The following is a 23,750-nucleotide window of genomic DNA, read 5'->3' on the forward strand; positions in this document are numbered from 1 at the left end:
ATGTCATTCGCGAGGAACTATGGTAATCGGTGCCCTTTCGCGCTTCCCCGGTCAACGACAAAGAGAGAAAGACTTCGCCTTTACTCGCGGTCAAACACCATTAAGCGTCCGTTGAATTTTTCCTACCTACGTAACGTACGGTCTGGCAGTTATGCTTTTCCTTTTCGTGCTATTAGTACTAGCCCATTTCGAGGAGCACAAAATATCCGTGCGGCTCTAATCGATACGCCTAACCTCTGACCTATTATCGCGGCCTGCCAGTTAGTTCTTCGTAGATATCGTTCTGTGAGATTTAGTTGAGCGCGTTCCGCGACCGATCGTTCGATAAATCGCTTCGAAAGAGTACGTAAGTACGGTCAAAGCCATTGCTATTGGTTGGACATTGTCGAACGAACCGAACGTCTCTTCTAAAAATAGTAATCTGCCTTCTGCGTTTAACGAACGTTTTTCCACGGAAAAAGTTCACTCTCCTCCTAGAGCTCGATACTTATCTGACCGTATTCGTTTAACCTTTTCGAGCATGCAGACGATGGAATGATTTTGGCCGAGCGACCGTCCTGAAAAAAAAAAGAAAAAGAAAAAAGGAGAAAGAAAAAAAAAAGAAAAAAAGGAGGAAGAAAGTTAGGTAACGTTAATTAGTTGCCTATACACTCTACCGCGTCCGACCAAAGGTCGTTCTCTTCTACTTGCACGCTCGAAAGGAGAAACGTCAGGGATAACGACGACTTGATTAGTAGACCTACTCGTCGCACAGGAGTCTGATCAAAAGGTCTACTATCTACTGTTTCTATTCAGACGAGACTAATGTATTCAACGTGTATACGCTTTTCAACGCTCCTTCTCTTCTTCATGCATTTTCTTTTTACTACGATTGTTCCACGGTTCGTGTCTAATTAACGATGCCTCGTTATTGAATATATTATCTTGTACGCGTACGTAACTCCATATACGTGATCTACATGCAAAAAGGATATCGTACCTACGCGTCTGTGATTTAGAGGGTTTATAATGAGAAATTTATCTAACGGAAACCTTATCTCGTTTCACTATATTTCTCGTATTTTCATCGGGAAATTGAAATCGAGCAGCGGATACGAGATGGGAGAAACGCGAACTACTGCACTCTATTGTAATACAAATAAATGTATCTCTTTTTTATTTTCATATTTTTGCAGAACCGGCGGCGGTAGTATGCTGGGGGACGTCAACATCTCAGCGATACTGGACTCCTTTTCCGTCAGTTACGATAAAAGAGTAAGGCCGAACTACGGAGGTGAGTAAGGACGATCGATTGTCTCTCCTGTTTAAAACAAAAGAATCGATAATTCGAGATCAAAATCATTATCGACACTTTGGATCACCGAGGCGTGGCAAGAATCGCAATATCGTTGCGATCGCAAAGTTAATGTCGACACCGATGAAATTTGAAATAGAAAATGAGAAGGAGAGAGAGAGAGAGAAAAGAAGAGAGAAAGAGTATCCTCTCGCTCGTCGGTTTTGACATTTTTAAATTCTTCCTCGTACCTCCCCGTCTCTCTCTCTCTCTCTCTCTCTCTCGCTCTCTCCTTCTCTTCTAATTGATTTGGCGTTCCACGCTTGCGATTCGTGTCACGCTTTTTCGCTTCTTCGCGATATCGTTTTTAAAGTCGTTGCGCCGACTATGCTTTTCTTAAAGTCTCGATGACCCAACGAGTGGGAGATCCGAAGACATTGCCGTGACATGTGCAACACGATAAGATCGTTTAATACAATAGAGAGATACCCCTAAAGATTTTCCGATAAATATTACAAGCTATCCGAGACGTTACCGCGCGTATTTCGATCGCTAAAAACTCGCTAAATGTGTTTCGTTTGTGCGCTCGAACTCGAGGGAAAAGATCGCTGAGATTCGATTTCGCGATAAGTGAACTCGAATGGAGAAAGAAAAAAGAATAAGGGCAGCAAACGTGGAATAAATTTGTACGTACGTACCTATCGGAACTGAAAGCAGAACCTAAAAATAATCGTTCGTATAAATATCGATAAAAATGTAAACGTGGAAGGGAGGAATTGGATTAAATATAGATATAGGCACGAGCAAAGGGGAGTAAAAGGGTAAATGAGTGAGCGAGAGAGACAGGGGCGAAGGGAGAGAGAGAGAGAGAGAGAGAATAGAGAAACGAGAAAGAATGCCCCGGGAAATATTTTTGACGCCGCTTACTCTTTCGTCGTGAACGATACAGAAAAGAATATTCGGAACAATAGAGAGCAAGCTCGTGGGCGTATACTTGGTTCGATAAAAAAAAACCTCGACAGTGGTAGCGGGACGAACGTCGGAATAGAAACTCGCGTGTCGTACTCGGCCTGCAAACGAAAAGAGAGTAATTTGCTAGTTTCTCTGCGGGCCTCATCCCGCGTGTGCGGTTTTTACGAGCAACGAAGAAAAAAGAGAAAATGGATCTCGAAAGATCGAAACTCGAGCAATATTGGCTCTCTCGTGAATCGAATAAAAACGGATGATCTCATTGACTGATAATATATCGCATGAAATTATCTCTCGTTACGAGCTAAACGAAGCGTAAAGGGAATTCGATGAATAATCGAGTCGCGAACGTTATCTATGTAAGTGCTTCGTTCGAAATAAGACTGATATATCTCTCGAGATAACGAATTGCAATAATTTCTCGAATGAGATTTTTTTCGAATCAACTTTTTCTTTTACGTTTAGCGGAAAGTGCACAACGATTTTTCGATTGTATTTTCAAGAATCGATTAAATAAATTGTCTAATTTAATTTCCAACTGACGACGATTGTACGTACGGACGGGATCACGGCTCACGCGATAAAGCGACATTTTCTCGAGTCAACGGGGAACGCGTAATCTCTTAAACGCGAAAACTTCACTGGATATTGCTCGCTTTCGTCTCTCGAGCGAGTTCTTCGAAGTGGCAGTAAAGGGAGATCGCGTAGGGTAAGAAAGGAGAAGAAATCAAGACTGTACCTTGACATGGTCGTTCCACGGGAGGGGGGGGGGTGGAAGAAAAAGAAGAGGAGCATCTTTCTTTTGCACTCAAGCGTCCGAGAAGAAAACAATATGATTTTTTCTTCTCTCTCTTTCTCTCTCTCTCTCTCTCTCTCTCTCTCTCTCTCTCTCTTCTTTTGACTTACGACTTAGAACTTTTCACGAGTTTAAGAATTAATCGAAAGACGAGGAAAAGCTTCTTCGTAGCAGCGTCCCTTTGCATCATTTTACCTCAATCGTTAATACTCGAGATAAATCGGTAACAGAGTTCTGAAACATTTCAAGGATCCTGTCTGATAAATCAACAAATATGATTAAAGATTTGGTAAAGTTTGCAATCGCAAATAGCAAAGTAGTAAATCGAAGTAAATTGAAACGACGGTAATCTCTAAGCGACTGTAACTCGGTATTAGGGAATTAAAGGAGAAATTTTAATGAATCTTTCTCTTTGCTCTTACCACGAGTTTCTTTTGAAATCGTTCTCCTATCGAGAGCTTCGATGGATAGTTCGAAAGTCGAGGAGTCGAAGTCGTAGGAACGAGCAAATTCCCGCGGTAAAGTCAAATTTTGTGAACGCGAACTCGCAGGGCGGGGCAAAGAGTAAAACAGGGAGAGATAGGGGTAGAGAGCGTGCTTCGATAAAACTCGGATCGATGCTGGGACGCTCCTCGGGTTGCCAGTGGTTACCGTTAACGGGCATCTCCTCTTCCACTCCCCCAACGCGGCGTTTCTCATCTACGATTACGATTTCGATGCCGAGCGCGTTCTTTTCGGCGGTCGTCGTGGCCAATCGTGCTCTGGGAAGTTTCCAGATTCGGCTTCGAGCTTCTTCCTCCTGGTTCACGCTTCTGGCCCGTAGCCCGACACAAATTCTAACGTCTCCCTTCGATCTCTTCGCTTTATTTTCTATTCGCCTCGCCGTCCAAATTGATTATGCGTTAACCCGCTGTTAGTCGGATTCTCTCTCGATAATGCGAACCGAAGAAAATGATCCTTGCGATAAACGCGTAAACTCCTGGCTAAATATTTATTTCCATCGATCCTCTCCGCGTGAAAAGCTACGTCGAATCGTCGATATTCCCGGCGAGGCGCTCCTCCTACAGGAGAAGGATTCATACCGGGTTCGTATCGGATTCATGGAATTCGACGTTCCGATATTAAAAATTTAGATCGTTGGACCGTCCATTCACCGTGTTACGGCAAAAGCTGTGATAGTATTCCACATCCGTCGGATAAACAGAAAGTGTTTCGTAAATTTGCGCTTTGCTCGAACTATCTCGCTTCGTTCCGATGTTCTTCGACCGTTCGAACGGTCAAGCACTCCGTATAAAATGATGAAATACGTGCCGGGAAGAACTAATACGAGATAGACGCCCGACGTTCTCAATATTATCGTAGACTTCTTTTTACTTTCCCACGAAAACGAAAGAGAACGAAATTTAAACCGCGTTACTTTTACTAATTAACGGGTCTACGCCTATCTTTTCCTCGAATCTTGTAAAACTTGCCACGAAATCGTGCGGTTTTATTATGTCCTGAAAAGTAAATTATCGCGATAATCGCCGTTAGTCTTTATAAAATGGGAAACTTCTTGCGCGTTTAAATAAAGAAACGGAGTGTATCATAAATCCAGGCTCGCTCGTATCTTTTAATGTACACCGCGAGAAAAAGAGAAAAAAAGGAAGAAGAAAAGAACCCGAAGCTTATCCGCGCCTTAAAATATTCAAAGAAACTTTTTCATCTCGGTATATTATCAGGTCGTAAAGAAAAGAATGAAAGAAGGATCGTTAACAATGATTTTCCGTTGTTCGTTCGACAGAAGCGAAGCCCGGAGAAGGATGACTCGTCGCGAACAGGTGTAGTCAAAGGTGTTCGCGGAGTCCGAAAAAAAAAGAAAAAAAAAGGGGAAAAAAGAAAAAGAAAGAAAAAATGTCCACTTTTGAACACGGCGAACGTTTTTGGCAGGTCGCCCGACGTTGACTCGTTCACTCCTCGTTTTCGTTTCCACTTTTTCTTTCTTTATCTCTTTCTCTTTGTCATTACGAAGGAGAAAACGATACTAGCTACGTTTCAATTAACGTTTCTCACGAGATTCGCGGACGGTAGCTGGCTATGGACGTGTCATCGTGATTTATGCAGCCCGTATGGGACGTTCTTCGGAAATAGGGCTTTAAAAACATCCTAGAAATGGAAATGAAGATATATATCGGTCGAGTACCGACCGATGCCGTTGGCAGGGCCATTGTTTACGAGTCAACTCTCGCGAAAATGCCACCCCATTCGCTGAATCCTACTGGCTGCATCCTACATCTCTCTTCTGTTCTGCCTTACCATCTGTAACCTTGCTGGACAGTATGACGTTCTAAGTCCCTAGGTTCGTTAAAAATGAAAGAACGAGAAAACAGGTGGACTGGAAAATTATAATCCTAACTGGATAGAAGGTTATTCCTCTAGAGAGAGAGAGAGAGAGAGAGAGAGAGAGAGAGAGAGAGTGAGATGGAGAGAGAGAAAGTCGAAACGACGAAAGAAAATTTGATCCAGCGACGTCCCTTTTGTCGAAAAGACGACTTCGACGTTTCAATATCGAATCGCCATCTGAGAATCGTATAATACTGCTTTTTTTGTTGCCATCCTCGATAAAAATCTTTAATCTTTTAATACCACGATCGCCACATAATATTCCCGCAAATTCTTCTTTCTGAAAACCAAGATAGACACGTTCGAATCCTACGACGAAGCGAAAAGTATAAAATCGAGAGAGAAAAAAGGGAGAAAGGAAGGTAGAAGGCATTTAAATTCTCGGCCAATCATCGCACGCTCGAACGAGACGAAAGAGTTCTTTTCAATCGCTCGATCGTCCGTAAAGAGGGGAAAAAAAGAGATGCGGGTCCGATGCAAGGTGAGGATTTGCGATCGAATCGACGCTCCGTCGACCGCTTCGTCGACGTTTCAGCACCGAAAATGCTCCGGTATCGATCAAAGTCTTACGGCGGACGGGCTGGTGGAGAGACGACATCGTTCCGGCATGGGAACGAATGAAAAATCAAGTCGGGCTTTTGGCTGACCGATTCGAGCGCCCTTCTACTTTCGAGCTAAGCTACGGCCAGCTTTTGCGAGCTAGCTGGTATTACCGAGCGGGCTTGTACAAAAAGGAAAGAAAAAAAAAGAAATGAGAACAGAAGGATAAAAAAAAGGACCGATCGAAGGCCGGTAATCGCGTGGCCGTGTTTTAATCGCACTTCGCGGCGTTAACCGTAAGCCTTCGTTGCCTATCGACGAACACGAGTCTCAGCGATAACACGGTTGAGAGAAAATAGTAATCGAGCGACAGCTCTCGCAGAGTCCGCTTTCTAAGAAGAGATAAGCGCCGAGTTCGAGCGTACGCGCACTTGTCGCGCGAGAAATCATATACGTATACATACCTATATACATATGTATCTTTCTCTCGCATCGGTCGACGATCTAATCCATGAGCAATTACCACTTTCAGCGATACCATCCGACGTAGCGAAAGAAACGAATACACACAGAGACACGAAAGCACACGCCATTAATGAAATCCCGTGCCATCCCACGTTCACGGTTTGCCAATTTTTTATGAACGAAACTGAAAAGAGAAAACGAGATAACTTTAGACGACAATTAAAAGAATAAGACAACAGAAACAGAGTATATCAACGAATACGTAGCGTTCGGATAAGTGCATTCAAAAGTGTTCTTTTTTTCTTGTATAAATTCCTAAACAATTTCAAAATAAGCAGAATAGAAAATATATCTATGTGTAAGATAAAAAAGTAATAAGAAAAAGAAAAATATATATATACATATATATACATATCCAAAATATAGAATCACAGCACCAGTGTATGTAAAACAGACCGCTAACGGCCCATTGACGGCTTCGATTTCAGGTCCTCCCGTCGAGGTGGGCGTCACCATGTACGTCTTGAGTATCAGCTCGCTATCCGAAGTGAAAATGGTACTACCCTAGGTCTTAGTCATAAATCGCTGAATTCAATTGATTTGTATATCATTTCCGAATCGTTTCGACGATATCCACCTTCGCCAAACACCACCCCCCCCCTTGAGCCCTAACCCCCTTGATACTGTCTCTTGCCCGTGCAATCACACATTAGTGCCCGTGTTTTTTAACCTTCGATATCACAAACACACACTCCAATCACGTACACGTACAAACACACCGATGGACGGGAGATGGTCGATGCAAGCACCGTTGCGTCGAAAGAAAAAAGAAAGAAAAAAAATATCTTCCGAAGAAGCGTCACTCGCACGCGCGCACAAGAGTACGGTCGATTTTTAAAAGACGGTAAAAAATGATATTCGTCGGGAAGTTTATCAACGTTCTCGTTTCTCGTTGAACGCGAAAGATTCGCGAGATCGAAATTCGTTTCTCGTTGTAACTTATGAGCAAAAAAAAACAAGAGAAAGAGAAAGACAGAAACGATAGAATTAATTAGATGCACGAGCACTTCGCGTGTCCCGCAGCAGATGCGTCGCTTCCACTTGATTTTAATCTCGTTCCTCTCACCCCACACCTCCTACGAAAGGACGTGGGAAGGAAGAAAGGAAGGAAGAAAGAGACTCGCCCTCGGGGTTGATCCTGAGGCCGTCGAAAAGCTCGTTGACTCGACTCGGACCAGCGAAGCGTCGTGCGACAATCGACAAAGCTCTTCGAATTCGAGGATGAAATTAGTTCGGTTGCCGCGAACAGAGTCGCATTTCCTCGAGCTATGTGCTCCTTTGATCTGCTTTTCGTTGCAACGAAGGACCTTTGTTGGATGCTGTCGTTGTCTCTTCCAGCGATACACTTCTCTTGCTGCGCGAACGTCGATCGTCTAACACGATTACGTCCTTACTACTAGACAGTCTTCCTTCCTCTCTCTCTTTCTCTCTCTCTCTCTCTCTCTCTCTCTCTCTCTCTCTCTCTCGCTTGCTCGCTCGCTCGCTCGCTCCGGTTCCTTCAATCTCGTTTCTATGCTTCTACCTTTCTGTACAAGATTGCCCGATAATCGTGGTACAATCGAATAGCTGTTGATTCTTTTTGAGAAAATAAATGGAAATCGCGAAATGAAATATTTCTTGTAGAAATCTTTGTTTCGAAGAAAATTATTCTTAAATATTAATCGTACAAGTTGCAACTAAGTACGTTCAAAGAACGATATGGCACAGATCGTAGAACAAAATCGAACTATTTGTCGTTAACTCGCGTTCGATAATCGCTATTTCTTTTTATGTTTCACTTGTACGGTTTCGAACGGGGACAAACTCGACGCCCTGTGAACTCGTGTCGATACCACGAATCTTCCAAAGAGATGTTCCAAGCTGTGCGGGGAGAGTAGAACTCGCGGGAAGAAAGTTTTGAATAAACGAGCCTGAAAGTTGGCCAACTGAAATCCAACGGAAAAGCATCAAATATTAAGACCGTTTACCTCTTAACATCGATGAAATTTTCCGGAGCGATGGCGAAGCATCTCGCTCTTCTTCTTATCGCGCCAACTTTTGATACGAACACGATATAGATATAAATTGCCTTCTTTTCGTCGTTACATCTACAATTACACTAATGGCCGTCCACAAAATTATTCGATGTTAACGTTGGGGAAAGAAAAAAAGAAAAAGAAAAAGAAAATAAGTAAATGGAAGAAAAAGGAGCATAGAAAAGGGAAAGAAAAAAGAAAAAACGACTAGAGGTAAATCAGATATATCGTGGACTTTGTTATAGCGAGATTGGGGTTAAGCTAATCGTTTGCAGAAAAATCGTGGATAACGAGAATACTCCGAACTAATTAGAATATCTGATGCACGTAATGGCGGCGTGTCACATACCTTTCGAGATTTATCGCTGGGAAGCACGTAGGTATAAGGAAGGTTTGACCGCAGGAGGTGGCTCGAAAATATTGAAAATATCAAATCCCCCGAGAGAGAAAGAAGCTTTCTTGGATCTTAAATATTTTCTTCTTTAACGGGCTTGAATTCTCCAACGATGCAAAAGTGTCGTGCTCGCGTTTATTTCGACTAAAGAACACGATTTACGTAAAGCTTCTACTTTTAATCTACCACGATGAGGCCGCAAGTCCGACTAGAACTTTTTTACTCACTTCATATATCGCGCTAATTTCAGCTACTTATCGTCTAAACGACGTACTCCTTTTACGTGCGCGTGTGCGAGTTAATATACTCACAGACTAAACACGCCAAAAATTACACGGCATCCTCACCTCGGCACGACGCAATACATAAACACAAACACGAATTTTTGCACACACGATCAAAAAGAGCGGACTATCGTTTTGACCGTAAAGATTCGACCGTAAAGATTGAGATTTTTTTGTCATCTTTCGAAGCAAAAAATAATGAAGTAGAACAGACGTCCAAGATGGGCAAAACGGTATTGCGCACGATTTTCTAACAAATACGGAGTGAACGAAATAAAACGCAATCGCAGACACTCCACACACACACACACACACACAAAACACACACACACGAACACACACACGCACGACCGTCCCGTTAGTCCGTTCTTAGACGCTAGCTGCTATGCCGCGGTTGCTGAGATGGGCTGCCCGCCTGCCATCACCTACGATATATTATATTATATTATTATTATTATGTCATCACTATCATCAATTATAAAGACATTACCATTACTGTTACATTCTTACTTTCTTATGATTATCGTTCTATTTGTTCTATCCGTCCGGACCCCGAGCCCACCCCGCGCCGCCCCCCCCCATTTTTTACCTACGCCCTTCTCTGTCTGGACATCGCACGTTTTTCCACACGTACGTCTTCGACACACACAAACTCGAAACTCTCGTGCTATGAACGTGTCTCTCTCCGCAGGACGTCTTCTTCCCTCCCTCTGATCTAACAAATGATTTGAGAGAAGGACGTCCTTCTTCCGCTTGCTCCCCGCGTAACACTCGCGAATCTACCTTTTGTTCTTTGGCTCTCGAACATGATCGCCCGGAAACGACGATCGCAGTGACAATGACAGCAATTGATATTGTAATTAAAATGAATAAAAAGAAATGCCGAAAAGAAACGATACGATTTCTATTCATTTCTCGAGGCAACGAAATTGAGAATAAAATTCACGAGACGAGGCGGCGATCGATAAGTGGGAAAAAAAAAACAGTGGAAGGTAATCGAAGAACGAGATCGATTCAAAATTTGCTATCACGATACCAGTTGTCCCCCCTTTCCCCCTCGGACACGTATACATAGATACGCTAATTAATTAATCACGATTCGCTAATTGGAAGTAAATAACAATTTGTATCGCAGCGTCGAGGCTGCGGGTAGATAAGCAAAAAAGAAAAAACAATCGAAACTAAAGAAAGATCAAAAAAAAGACAAGAAAACAAAAATGTACAAAAGAAAAGTGGTACAAACGTAGAAATGAAAAAAAAAAAAACGAAAAAAACGAAAGAAAGCGAACAAAAATTCGGGAGACCGTATCTAGTCGTAAGATAAAAGTCACCTTGCTGCGTGACTGCGAATGTGTAATATAAAGTGTATATACTATATGTACATATACATATGCACGCATACATATGTATGTGCGTCGCGTACATACGTAGAAAAGAAATCAAGTACGATACAAATTATTCTTTTAGCTCGGAAAGCAACGTGGCCGACGAGTCCTGTTGATTTGGTTTCGTGCAGGGTGCGAGCTTTCTTCGACTAACGCGTTCACGCTTCGTCTCCGACGCTCGTCTCGATCGTTGATATCATTTCGCGTTTCTCATCGTTCTCTTATATCGTTTCGTTCGTTCGTTCAGCCGATGAACGCGATCGACGCTTCGAATGGTCGGAGACGAAGTTTCCCCATATATCATCCACAACGATATAATCGTGCTACGCACTATAATCTATATGTGTGCTTAAGCGGACGCACGGAAGTTTATGGAAAAAAAAAAAAATAGAAAAAAACGATAATAAAAGAGAAAGGGAAAAAGAAAAACGAGATAACTTAAGAATGAAAGGCAAGCCTAAACGAGAAATCAGATCAGGATGCATTTAACATTATTCACAGTTACTAAAGAGATCTTAGCGGATAATCAGAGCGACCAAGGCCGGATGGTTTTGTTGATTGCAGGTCCGCCCGTGGAAGTCGGAGTCACCATGTATGTCCTCAGCATCAGCTCCGTGTCCGAAGTGTTGATGGTACAGTTTGCATTCAAACTCATACAAACTCACATTCGTCGGTCCATTCGTTCGTTTTTTCTTTTCTTTTTTTCTTCGGTGAATCCCAACCAACCCTTATCGATCCAACCATCTTCGAGATATCGCCGTCGTTCCTCTCCCATTTTATCTATTAATACCGTCATCCGACTTTCATCCGAAAAACGATCATTTCTCTACGATCCTATCCTTTCGCGAGTCTCTACACTACATAAAAAAGGAACACCTACACACACGTACACGAACACGTCACACGCGAGAAAACATTGATTTTTTTGCGATTTCGTTACACTATCTTTCTCTCTTTAAACTACTCGAAGGTCGTGCTCTCGATAAGTTTGTGTGCACACACAAGGTCACCCTTCCCCCTCTCTCCCCTTCTCCCTCCCTCTCTCTCTCTTTCTCTCTCTCTCCCTCTCTCTCTTTCTCTCTCTCTCTCTCTCTCTCTCTCTCTCTCTCTCACTCGTGACCGCACGAAAAACAATTACACCTTCGCTAATCGAGGCCCGAAAACGGGAAGTATGTTCTAAGTTAGGAGGGGCCAATATCGTTCTTTCTTTTTCTGGGAAAAATCGAGATCGACAGAGAGGGGGAGGGTACTTTTCAAGGGTGTCGGTTTATGCTCCCTTCGTAGATTCGCTCGTTAAAGGGTTATTAAAGTTCAACGTCGGTAAAAGCGACGGTGGAAGGCCTTCGTTAGATCGCGTAGAATCGATCGCGTCGACCGTGGATGAATTTTCGCTTCGTTGCCCGAATCGGTTTTCCGATCATCGCGTTACTCGTTTATTAGTCCCTCTCTCTCTCTCTCTCTCTCTCTCTCTCTCTCTCTCTCTCTCTCTCTCTCTCTCTCTCTCTCCTTCGATACGGTACGTATAAATGTTTTCTCGAAAGAGTGAGCGAGCAAGAAAAAGAGAAAGAGAGAAAAAGAGAGAGAGTGAGAGAGAATAATAGAGAAAAGGAACGTAGATATGATTACGCTATTTATTACTCACGATTTCGCTAGCTATCTCGCGACGATCATTCGAAATATAAATAACTACAACAGTTTCGTTGCGATGAAGAAAAAATAAATGATTCGCGTAATGATTTTCGTCGATTCGAAGAATAAAAAGTTTTAAAAATGGTAGAGGCCGGATAGATTTCGCGTAGCCGTAGACAAAAAGGGTTTGGTCGAGGCATGTGAGCGTTACGAACGAGGGGTGTTTAATATGTACGCGTTTAAGCGTGAAACATATACACGCGTATACACCGAGTTACACTTTAAATACGTCGGCACGAGTACAGATATACGAGATAGAGATATATGCGCGAGAAAGAGAGATAGGAGAAAGAGAGAGAGAGAGAGAGAGAGAGAGAGAGAGAGAGAGAGAGAGAGAAGGAGAGAGAGAGGGAGGAAGGGAGAGAGAAGGGGGAGGGAGAGAGAGAGAGAGAAAGATACACATATACACACACGAAAATACTTACAAACCCAAGAAACAACCACCAGCAGGTCTTCCATTTACATACATTCGCATTATACACACACGAATCGCCTACTAACCTACGTTTTTATAGCTCGTCACAGCTGTTTGGTTGGCTGAACTGTTACAAGGGAACCTTGCTACGTTCCACAGTCTTCGCAAGATATATTCTTGTCCACTTCGTTTATGGTTTATGGTTGACTCGTTTGATTCGATTTGCGATGTTCTTGTTGCATGGCCCCACCCGCGGTGCTCGATTCAGCGGCCATGATAACTCGTTGAACCTTACGGAATGATGCTTCTGTTTGTTCCTTCTCCGTCCTCTTTGTTTTTCGACTTTGAATTCGCCAGAGACGTGAGTTTACGTACGAAATTTGATCAAGAGGGAAAGAATTAAAAAAAAAAAAGAAAACACACAAAAAGAAAGAAAACAAAGAAAAAAATTAGAAAGAAAGAACGGTCCTATAAAAATAAGAGATAATTTCAAGTTTTATACGGTGATAGTCTTGTAATATCGAATTATCGAGCACCGCAGGCCGCACATACGTTACAGCACGCATATATACGCGTGTAATTAAATCGCGCACGTATATACAACGATATCATCGCGTACGTACGTGTATATACGTACATACGTGCGCGCCACGCGTATCTATCGTCACGTACGATATTCACACACGTATAAACGAGTATATAAATAAATAAAGAGATAATTATATACATATCTGTACACATCCGCTTACCGACGCGTGTATGTATATGCGCGTACGTGTGTGTATACGTATACATGATATTATATATATATATATATATATTCGTAATATTTATTATACAATATATACGTACTCGTTCCCGATGGCAAAAGTTATTCTCTAAGGATGATACATCGTTATAGCGTGTAAACGATTACGGCGTTCTATACTACGTGTTATTAATAACTCCTGCAGTAGAAATTCGAAGGTAATCGTTCCGGTGTCTACACTCAGATTCAAACAAGCACTGAACTGGATCCGCCGCGGCTCGTATCTTTTCTACTTCGATCGAAGACGCGTAGAAAAAGAAAAACAAAACCCAAAAACAAAAAGAAAAAAGAAAACAAGGATACGTACACGCGTAAGCTCGAGTATGTATCGGAGTACAAGGTTGTATCGACCTAACGGAGTGTACGGTTATTGCTCGACGGGAGGCTAATTAAAGATCGCTGGTATCGATTATCTTACCATCGAGCGATCGTACGTACGTACGTATGTACGTACGTATGCGTCTAAGAAAAGAGAACCACTTGTTCGAGAAAGAAAACGGAAGAAGGAGAAAACGAGAGAAAGAGAGACCGAGCCAAACGGAAGACTTTTCGAAAGTTTCAAATGACAAAGTTTAAGTTCGACAAAACTCCGAGATACTCAAAGTTTACGCTTAAGCGGTGTGCGTTTATCGAAGGCTAGCCTCGTATTTAAGCGTATCAGAAGAAAATGTGATCCAGGGAGTACGAGTTTGGTGCTGAATGTACGAGGCTGGACCCCAGGTGTTGAGCCCTGTGCGGAAACCAAATCAAGTCGACACTGTCACCTGGGACGTGACTCGCGATTTTTTACACCCGCTGGCGACCCTCCGATACGTTCTCCTATGTATATATATACCTACATTTATCGTATCCTCTCGCTCTCTCCGTCCCTATATCGTACCTTTTTTCTCTCTCTTTCTCTCTCTCTCTCTCTCTCTCTCTTCTACTCCGTGAACCTACGTAAGGTCCACAGCATACAAAATCGTCCCATCGAAAAATTCCAAGCCCTCTTTCCCTTTCCTCGTCCTATCTCGTTCGCTCTTTCTCTCCGAGCACCGTCGTATCCAATAGCAACAACGAAGGGAGAAGGGACGAGGATTCTCTTAAGCATCGTCTTCCGCTTTCTCGCTCTTCCAAACCTTTCTCGATATCGAGAATCATCCTGAACGCGAACAATGGCCGCGAAGTATAATGCCCCTTTACGATCTCCGCTTCCTCCTTGATCGTGCATCGTCTATCCTTTTCGGATAGCGTCTCTTCGAATAACAATCGAGAAAAGCGACGGATAATCGTGTACTCGTTCGCGTGCTGTAGAGAAAGAGAGAGAAAGAGAGAGAATATACTTTTTCCTATCGTTCCCTTGGCCCAGCCGACGATCGCACATGATAAAAGATAAAGAAGAAAAAGGAAGAAAGGAAAAGAAAAAGAACAAAAAAGAAAAGAGAAAAGACGAAATCAAAAGTTTGTGTGTATAGCTCCGTCGACGACGATCGAGAACTATACATACGGATAGATGTGCATATAGTGTATATATATATATGTGTGTGTGTATATATACGTATATATACGACATTAAAATATATACATATGGTTATATTTTAAATTTCAAAAGAACGTATATGTATATATTCCCCGGTATATATAAATATATACATGTATGTCTATCATTATACGATATTACGTATTATTCAATATCGATATATAACACCAATTATATGAGCTGTATCATTGTCAGTGTGTGCAGTGCGCTTCTGGTCGCTATATACATATTCATATAAAAAAGTCGCGTCATGCCGTACATGTGCGCGCGCGTTTATGTGTGTGTGTATGTATGTATGTATGTATGTTTATATCACCACTTTATACTACGTGTGTGTATATGTGTGTGTGTGTGTGTGTATATACATATGTACATACATATATATACACACACACGCACACATATATATATATTATATTTTGCCGTGCGAATAAGACGAATATAAAGGTACGAGAGGCGTGATCACGAGATAATAAGAACGAATGAGATCTTATCTTCCACTCGAGATGCGATCTCCTCGATCTTCGATACTTCGATTCAACCTCAAGTACGCCTTGTAACGTCGATTTTTTCGATCGCTTTCAAGCTTCCGCTTGATATACGCTTTTGTGCAGCTTCTTCTTTTATTTCTCAAGTCTTTTTTATTTCGTCGAAAGATTGCGTGCGCCATCCCGCGTTCCACCGTCAGAACGGACCTCCTCGAAAATCCGTGCCCTTCCTTCTAAACGACCTCGATAACCGTGCCGATCGAACGTCGCTTCGAGATTTGCCGTGTATCGTGAAAAGTTTTCTTGTTTTTCGTTCCTTGTCTCATGCCTCGATACTTCGTTCTACGAAATTTATTCGATCAGATCCAATCGCCATCGACGAAGTACGACGAATCCGATGTAACCGGTGTACACGAAGTTACGAGCTCGCGCATCGAATCGTCTCGAAATAAATTCCACGCAAGACGCGCAGATTCGCGGTTAACGAATACGAGTTGGAATAAAAGCGTGTGTATCGTCGATTCGATAAAAGTACATACCTACGTAGAACCGAGAAACGCTTAAGAACAAAAGGAATAGCTCGAGGAAAGATTTACCGCTTTGGCCGGCCATTAATTACGTTCCGTGTCGTTTCACGGACAAGCATGAACTCTCGAAGATATACCGTGGAAGAAGCGTTTCCAACTTCGCGGACTTTTTCCAAGTTTCTTCGGTAAAGAGAAAAGGATATCGACTAAAACGTCGAGAGGACGCAGCTTTGCAATTATCGTAAAGCATAATGCGATACACGAGCGTAGCGCGTCATCGCATGGCCGCAGTGCGCCTGGAGTAACGCCAAACGGAACGAACGAGTAACTTACGACGTCGACGACGACGCTTATGTCGCTAATCCAAGAGCCATCGATGCCTTCTACTTTCGCGTTCGTCGACGCTTCGACTGTCTAGGAAATTGACCTATTAAACGAATACGTAATTATGCCAGTCAAGTAAACGTAGCGCAAATACGACTATTTGGCGGTTGACGACAAAGTCGTTCCTAACTCTCTTTGACCGATTACTTATCGGGGGAAAAAAAAGTACGATTCCTTGATTTAAAGCAGTCTTAACGAAACACGAATAAAGTCCTTAGCACTTTCGTGAAAGACGACGTAAGTTACGCATCTGTAACGGCTTCGAAAACTTGGTTAATTCCTTCGCCGCCTACGTAGCGCGCGAAACTGCCAAAAGTTCGGACGTATATCTCCAAATTTTATTGCGAGATACTCCGTTTCTCCGATGTTAACCGGGCAAAATATATCGGCAAAATTTGGCCGAGCTTCCGAAGTTAACCAAAGTCCGATAAATACAACGTGCTCTTCAACGTGATTTCCTCGCGCGTCGACCTATCGTTGGAGAACGATCGGTTCTTCACGTGGGAACGGCGGTAGACGATTTGACGGGAAATCCTTGTGCGTGATATCGAGTGGTAGTTCTCGATCGAGAGCAAAAAGAAATATCGATTTGTATCGATTTGAATAAAAAAAAAAAATCAATTCGACAGTCGAATCATCGTCATACGACGTTGAAAAGTAAAAAATACGACGAGATTCTTCGGTGAATGCTAAACGCGTTAGCCATCTCATCTTCCGTGCACACCCGTTGTGCATTCGCATCGCGAGCAAATGTACGATATACGTACATCCGATGGATTCGCATTTGGGATTCCGTCGATGCGGTCCTATTTATCGGCGCTTATTCCGCATAAACGCTGAATTTCAAGGCGTACACGCTGATACGGGTACGTATTCTCGCGTGACTGCTGTACCTTCGTAGGCGCATAAAACCTTTAGATATTTTGCTGAAAATACCTGAGCCAAGATCGATTGACAAAGAAAAATATTTTTTTCAAAACGATAACGCGATATCGATAAAATTTAGTGCTTCTATCCGTGTTCGTGAAATTCGTATCCGTTCCTTGTTATCCACCCTATTTGTACCTAATCGTTTTACGTATTGAAATCCAACCGATTCGTCTAGCGAATCGCGAATATATACGGTTATCGACGATCGATCGCAAAACACTTTTCTCACCTTCGCTATATCGATCACCGGTGTGTACGAAAAGGCAAGGCCCTCGTCTGACTGTGAGTACGCGTGGAAGCAATTTAAATAATTCGTACGTGTAAATCTCTATGAGATAGATATATCTATTATATCTATATACACATATAATATATACATAGATACACACGCGCGATGCATGCAGTATGTAAAACGTCCCGTAGCATGTTCTTTCTGCACGTGTTGGTTTATCGAAATGCTCTCTCTATGTAGTCTTTAGATGTACCATATAGTAGTGCGTAGAGACACGCGTACACACACACGCACATACGTATATATATATATACGTACGTATATACGTATATGCGTGTACGTGTGTGCGTTTGCAGTACAACCTATATGTGACACACGTTCCTGCAACTCGTTCCTTTCGCGTCTCTACTTACGTATCTATACGCGCATAGTCCTCTTACGTAGAAACGAATTATTTTCGCGTCGCGAAACACTCGTCCTCGAGAGCGCAGACGTCGACAGGAATCTCGAACCCACGTGAAACCTCTTCGGTTCCTTTTCGAGTTGCGATATCTCGTGAAAAATGATTCCACGACGAAGATCTTGATCTTTCTTCCTTCTCCTCGAACGGTCGCGTTCGTCGAGTCATCGCGCACGTAATTGTTTCTAATTTCGTGCAACGTAAATGAAATACAAATCGGCATAGAGTTTCATAAACGATCTCTCGTAAAATCGACCCTCGAGAAGTTTATAACGAAGCTCCCGTCGAATTAATCTCGTTTACGAGTTGCAGCGAGATCACGCGTACAGTACTAGACTTTCTCGAGAGATCGAGCGAGCGAATAAAAGCTCGAGGAGCTGAGATAAACGAAGGGAGGGAAGGAAGGAACGCGGGCAAAGTTGAAAAGATAGCTATGAAACGATGTTCCGAGATGGACGGAGAATGCCGATAGAGAAAACGACAAGGTGCGATAAGAATTTGAGCTACCTGTCGACGTTCGCGATCTCGGTTCTGCATTTCCTCCTCCATTCTATCGGCCGTTCGTATCTTTTCCGCATCGCGTCGCTACATTTCGTATACCCCACCCACGTTAAAACGACACCATCCAACAGAACGTTCACACCAGCCTTTAAAAGAGAGATAGAGAAAGAGAGAGTGGGAGGAGGCCGACGACGGCTTCAACGGAGTCGTCGGCTTCCTCGATCGGCGCTTTGATCTTCGTCCAGTTCTTCCCAACCCTGCATTTCACGATCGAAAAATACTCTCTCGTAAAGACGCTGAGAATTTCCTTTATGCTTCCCCGTGTAATAGAGGATACATGTATACTATGGCGCTCGAGGAACGAGAGGACCGAAGAGAAGAATAATGATTCATTAGCCGGATAATCGATGAAACTTCCATCGAATGCCATCCGATGGTTATATCCTGGTTTTTGCGACGAACTCGCGCGTAGTCGCGCGACCGAACTTTGATTAATTAGTTCCGTCCGAACAAAATATCTCGACTAAAAATATCTTTCACCTTCGATGAAATCCTCGTTCCTTCAGCGTGCAAATAAGCGAATAACCGACTTTTCTATTAACGAGAATTTCGTGTCTATCGTCAGGACTTTACGTTGGATTTTTACTTTCGACAATTCTGGACGGATCCACGACTCGCCTTCACGCAACAGAAAGGCGTCGAGACGCTCAGCGTCGGCTCCGAGTTCATCAAGAACATCTGGGTACCGGATACGTTCTTCGTGAACGAGAAGCAGTCGTACTTTCACATCGCTACCACCAGCAACGAGTTCATTCGTATTCACCATTCCGGGAGCATCACACGTAGCATACGGTGAGTACCCGTACGTACGGCGACATTCGAAGAATCTACCAACTTCTGCTTCGAAATGTAAATTCTTCGGGAATTATGGAAAACGGAAGGACAAACGTGCGGAATCTTTAAGCTCTGCTCTCCTTGGATCGCAAAAATTCTTTTCGGAAATCTACGACCTAATGCGTTCGACCTACGAGATCTCGATCGACGATCGAAACACGACGATCGAACGTAATTCGCGACGCGACAAAATCCGTCCATTCGGAATCGCATAGAATGGCGGCAGGGCGACGATTCCTTGCTCGACTCGAATTCTCGTCTTCGATTAATTGGATCGATTCGTTTTCATCGGCCGTGTTAAGCCTCCATCGTCGTAAAGGGGGCCAACGATCGTGGTGCGCCTCCAGGCACCACGAGAGATTCCTAAACTCCCTTGAGTCTTCCAAATGCACGCGCTCACGCTCCTCTCCCTCTCCCTATCGTCCGTTCGAGATGGCCTGTCGCACTTTTGGGAGCAATTGTGCCAGGCACGACAAATTTGTTCCCTGTCTCGTTGTACCCCTGCCCGTGTATTCTCCATCCTTGCAACCCTCCTATCGTTTCACCGTATCTACATTCGCTCTACTCTTTCGAGCACCCAAGAGTCCTTCGGTATTAACGGCACCACCTATATTCAGACGAGCCATGCATATCTAAATCGGCTAGGCGTTACACAATCACGTTACTTTTTGCATTCCCCTTCTTCGAGCCTTCGCCTCTCTCGATCGCCATTCGCTGTTCGCGCAAAATCGTCTATAGTTTTTTTAAGGGTTCTTCTTTTTCTTTTTTTCTCTTTTTTTTTTCTTTTTTTTTCACCTTTCACCCATAAGAACGAAATCTGTTCCAGCTTAACGATCACGGCATCGTGTCCAATGAACTTACAATACTTCCCGATGGATCGTCAACTCTGTCATATCGAGATCGAGAGCTGTAAGTATGCACAGGCGAGCGATATACGAACACCCGTGCGATTACAAACGAGAAGAGATCCGCTCGACGAGCTCTTCCTCGCGTCAAAATCTAATTATAATTATGCTCTTCACACGCAGGACCTCGATAGGACGCGCACCTCGACGGCGATACTTTCGAGAACGATACTCGACTTCCATATCGACCCTTTCTCTTTTTTCTCGATTATTTCTGCTTAACGATTGTTACGAATAAACGATTTATATCGAATCTTGGAATAACTCGAATGGAAGACGATTGTCGACGATCGAAGACGCGAATCTTTTAAAGATTCCATTTTTCTCTTACAAGAAACATCCGCGAGGTGTTCATCTACGACTATGACGAAGCTTGACAGGATCAAAAAGCAAGCAAAGACGTGGTAGGTTTATACACCTATATTTTACTGGCAATTATGACGAGTTGACAAACGTAAACAGTAACATTGAAAGCCAAAAATGAATTCGGATACGACAATATCTTTTGGAACATGAAATAGCGTTGAACGATGCTTTTCAACGTTTCTTGTGTCTACCCTTATCCTCGTTCGTTCTTTAATCTTACGAAGTATCGTCAAAATCGTAAGCGAACGTCTCAAAGATGTTCCTTGTTGGACGAACTCGAAAGACCTGCTTCACCTTCGCGCCAGTATACATATAAGAACACGACATCTTGTTTTCTCACTTCTACACGGTCACTCGACGAAATTATCATATTATGTAACGCTCCGTCCAATCTGGTCACGCACCAAGGGACGACGAACCGTCATCCTCCTATCTTCTTCTCTTTTCCACGAAGAAGTATACGTCCGACCTTTTCCGCCACCTATATCATTCTATCTGTCCACCCATCTAACCGTCTATCTATCTATCTATACCCATCTATCTATCTGTCTATCTATCTATCTATCTATCTACCCATCTATATATCTATCTATCTGTCCGTCACGCGCCACTACACACGCTCACCGAACACGATCGGTCAGCCCAACATGAAGAAAGGAGAGTCGCAGGCTCTCCTCTCTGTCTCCATCACCCCGTTAGAACTCACTCGCTCACTCAATCGCTCTCTTACTTTCTTTTTATTTTATTTTCCGTTTCTTCTTCTTATCATACACGATGATCGGTACCGTACACGACGATTCATCGTCGAGTCGACAGCAGAATCGGGGTGAAATGAGTCTACCTCGCTCTCGTGCGTAAAAACTCAGCGCAACTTTTGACCCGACGAGAACGAAAGAAGAATAAGAAGAAGAAACGTCCGATTCTGCGATCGAGCGAGACGCGCGAAACAACACGTCGCGAGGGAACGACGCTTCGTCGAAATGGACGCGTGTCTATGTACCTGTAAGAATGAGATCAATGAGATCTTCAAAATTTCGACGCTGGATACTCGCCTACGTCGATTATCCCTCGTCTATCGCCGCGTCCAAGTCTCGTACGGATTTGCGATTACTACAAATTGCACGCGAGTGAGATTGGCGGGACCGAAAGAGAAAAACGTCAGAATATTCTCAACAGATCCGTTTATAATGCACGGCCCTATTTCCGAGACATTGCTGGACGAACGAGCGAGAGCCGACGCGTAAACCGAAAAGGAATAATTAATGTCGCTCTAAAGCAAACGAGCGATTACTATTCGTAACTTGACTCGCGAGATACTCCGCGAATTATTTATCGTCTAATTAGTCGACGAATTATTCGGGTCCTTGCGAAACGTTGTGTTACGTGCGTCGGTATATAGGTAACAAACCGCCGAATGAATTATTTCGATTCATTTCCGAACGCTCCTGTCGGTCGGCAAATAAGCAGGTAATAATGATAACTAAAAGGAAATGAGTTCGTAATGGACGGTCCGACGCGTTTAATAGATACCTCCCTTCGTTCGATAGAAATTGTTGGACGCGAGGGAAGGGAGAAAGAGAGAAAGAAAGAAGTAGAAAGAGGATGATCTCGCAAGAGAAAGATCGAGGGAAAGTGGCGAGCTCGGAAAAGAGAAAAGTCGTGAAACGCATCCGGCACCTTTCGTTACGCGAGATCGACTAACTCGACGAAGCTAAAAAAGCATCCACGGGCGGGTCGATGGAAAAAGTTTCGTTTCTACTCAGCGCCGTTCTTTAGAAACGAAAAAAGAAATCAAAGAGAAAGAAAAAGGCGTCCATATCGCGAGATTCGCCAAAGTCGAGACATCGAAAAGTTAACTCGGTCAAGTTCGTCGATTAGTTTCATCGAAAGTAAGAAATAGAGACCCCTCGGAGTACCTTTCCGTCTCTTTAATTGCTTCTGATTCGTCGAAAGGCGGCATTATCCCCTTATCGTTTTTATCGTCGGGCATCGGCATTAATCGTTCCTTCCCAAAGTCGTTACACTTTTCGAAAGCATTCTCGAAAATGCGAGAGAACGTGCAATTTGCAGTAAGTTACGATATCCGTGCGACTCTTTCGCGCGAATTTCCCTAAAATGTAAGATAAGAAAAAAATATCCTTGAACGGTGAAGATTGTTTTTAAGCGACGAAGAACTCTCGACGACGAGGGAAACGACGTCCGTTTCAAGACGAACAGCCGAAATTCCCTCAGCGACGACTCGTACGATATTAAGAGCGAAAACGTTGCAAATTCGACGTCCTGTAACGTCCGAGCAACGCACATGTGTGTTTTTTCTAAAACGTATATATATATATATTTTATTGTTATTATTATTTTTCGTTCAATTCTTGAATTTTAAGCACCGAGCGTATGTAATTTGTGAACGCATCTACGAGCATCCTCCGAAGGGTCTCCACTCGACCAAGCTATATATCACTGAATTGTCACATGGGTTTTTTTTAGCAAACGTGTGATTTCTCGATCGTTTCCGACAAACGAAACGCGCAAACCTGCCTATCTACTTATCGTAATTGGATCTCTTTTTGTTGCCTTCGAACGAAATGAGAAATCACGCTACGAGCTAGACAGAAAAACCACGACGCACGCGCACGATTACGAGTGTTGTACATGTGTATATATATATGTATATATATATATATATATGTATATATATGCGTGTGTACGTATACACATATATATGAAAATGAACGGTGACCTCACCGTATCCGATCTTGCGATCGAGAATCTAGAAGCGTGTGCTGTATTTTTAAACACCATCACCGCCACTATATATTCACTACCATCACTTATCAAACCCCCAAAAGGCCTCCGACATATAGCACTGAGCCTCGTGTCCGGGGACGTAGCACGGCCGACGACGGCCAGCCCCGAAGGAGGCTGATCCAGAAACGACTAAAGCTGTCGAATAAGGTCCGACCGAATTAAAACGCATTGTGCATCTAGCCCAGCGCATGAAAACGATAAACGAACGAACGATTGAACGAACGAACGAACGAACGAACGAACGAACGAACGAACGAACGAACG

The 23,750-nt window shown here is 43.2% G+C and overlaps 1 protein-coding gene across 20 annotated transcripts in view; it reads left to right on the forward strand.

The window, feature by feature from the left end:
- The window catches only part of LOC122634894 (gamma-aminobutyric acid receptor subunit beta), a 63,217-nt gene that overhangs the window by 22,197 nt on the left and 17,270 nt on the right, over window positions 1–23,750 (forward strand). For 12 of the 20 annotated variants that reach the window (XM_043824358.1, XM_043824351.1, XM_043824352.1 and 9 more), the window contains exons 3-6: window positions 1,176–1,273; window positions 6,914–6,981; window positions 19,142–19,368; window positions 20,237–20,319. In XM_043824358.1, coding sequence (XP_043680293.1) covers window positions 1,176–1,273; window positions 6,914–6,981; window positions 19,142–19,368; window positions 20,237–20,319 — 476 coding nt within the window. Of the gene's footprint in view, window positions 1–1,175; window positions 1,274–6,132; window positions 6,585–6,913; window positions 6,982–11,127; window positions 11,196–19,141; window positions 19,369–20,236; window positions 20,320–23,750 lie in introns of those variants that run through there. The other 8 variants (XM_043824355.1, XM_043824362.1, XM_043824365.1 and 5 more) reach the window with 3 other exon arrangements.

The sequence above is a fragment of the Vespula pensylvanica genome, chromosome 16 (genome assembly GCF_014466175.1).
Source record: "Vespula pensylvanica isolate Volc-1 chromosome 16, ASM1446617v1, whole genome shotgun sequence".
NCBI classification, from domain to species: domain Eukaryota; kingdom Metazoa; phylum Arthropoda; class Insecta; order Hymenoptera; family Vespidae; genus Vespula; species Vespula pensylvanica.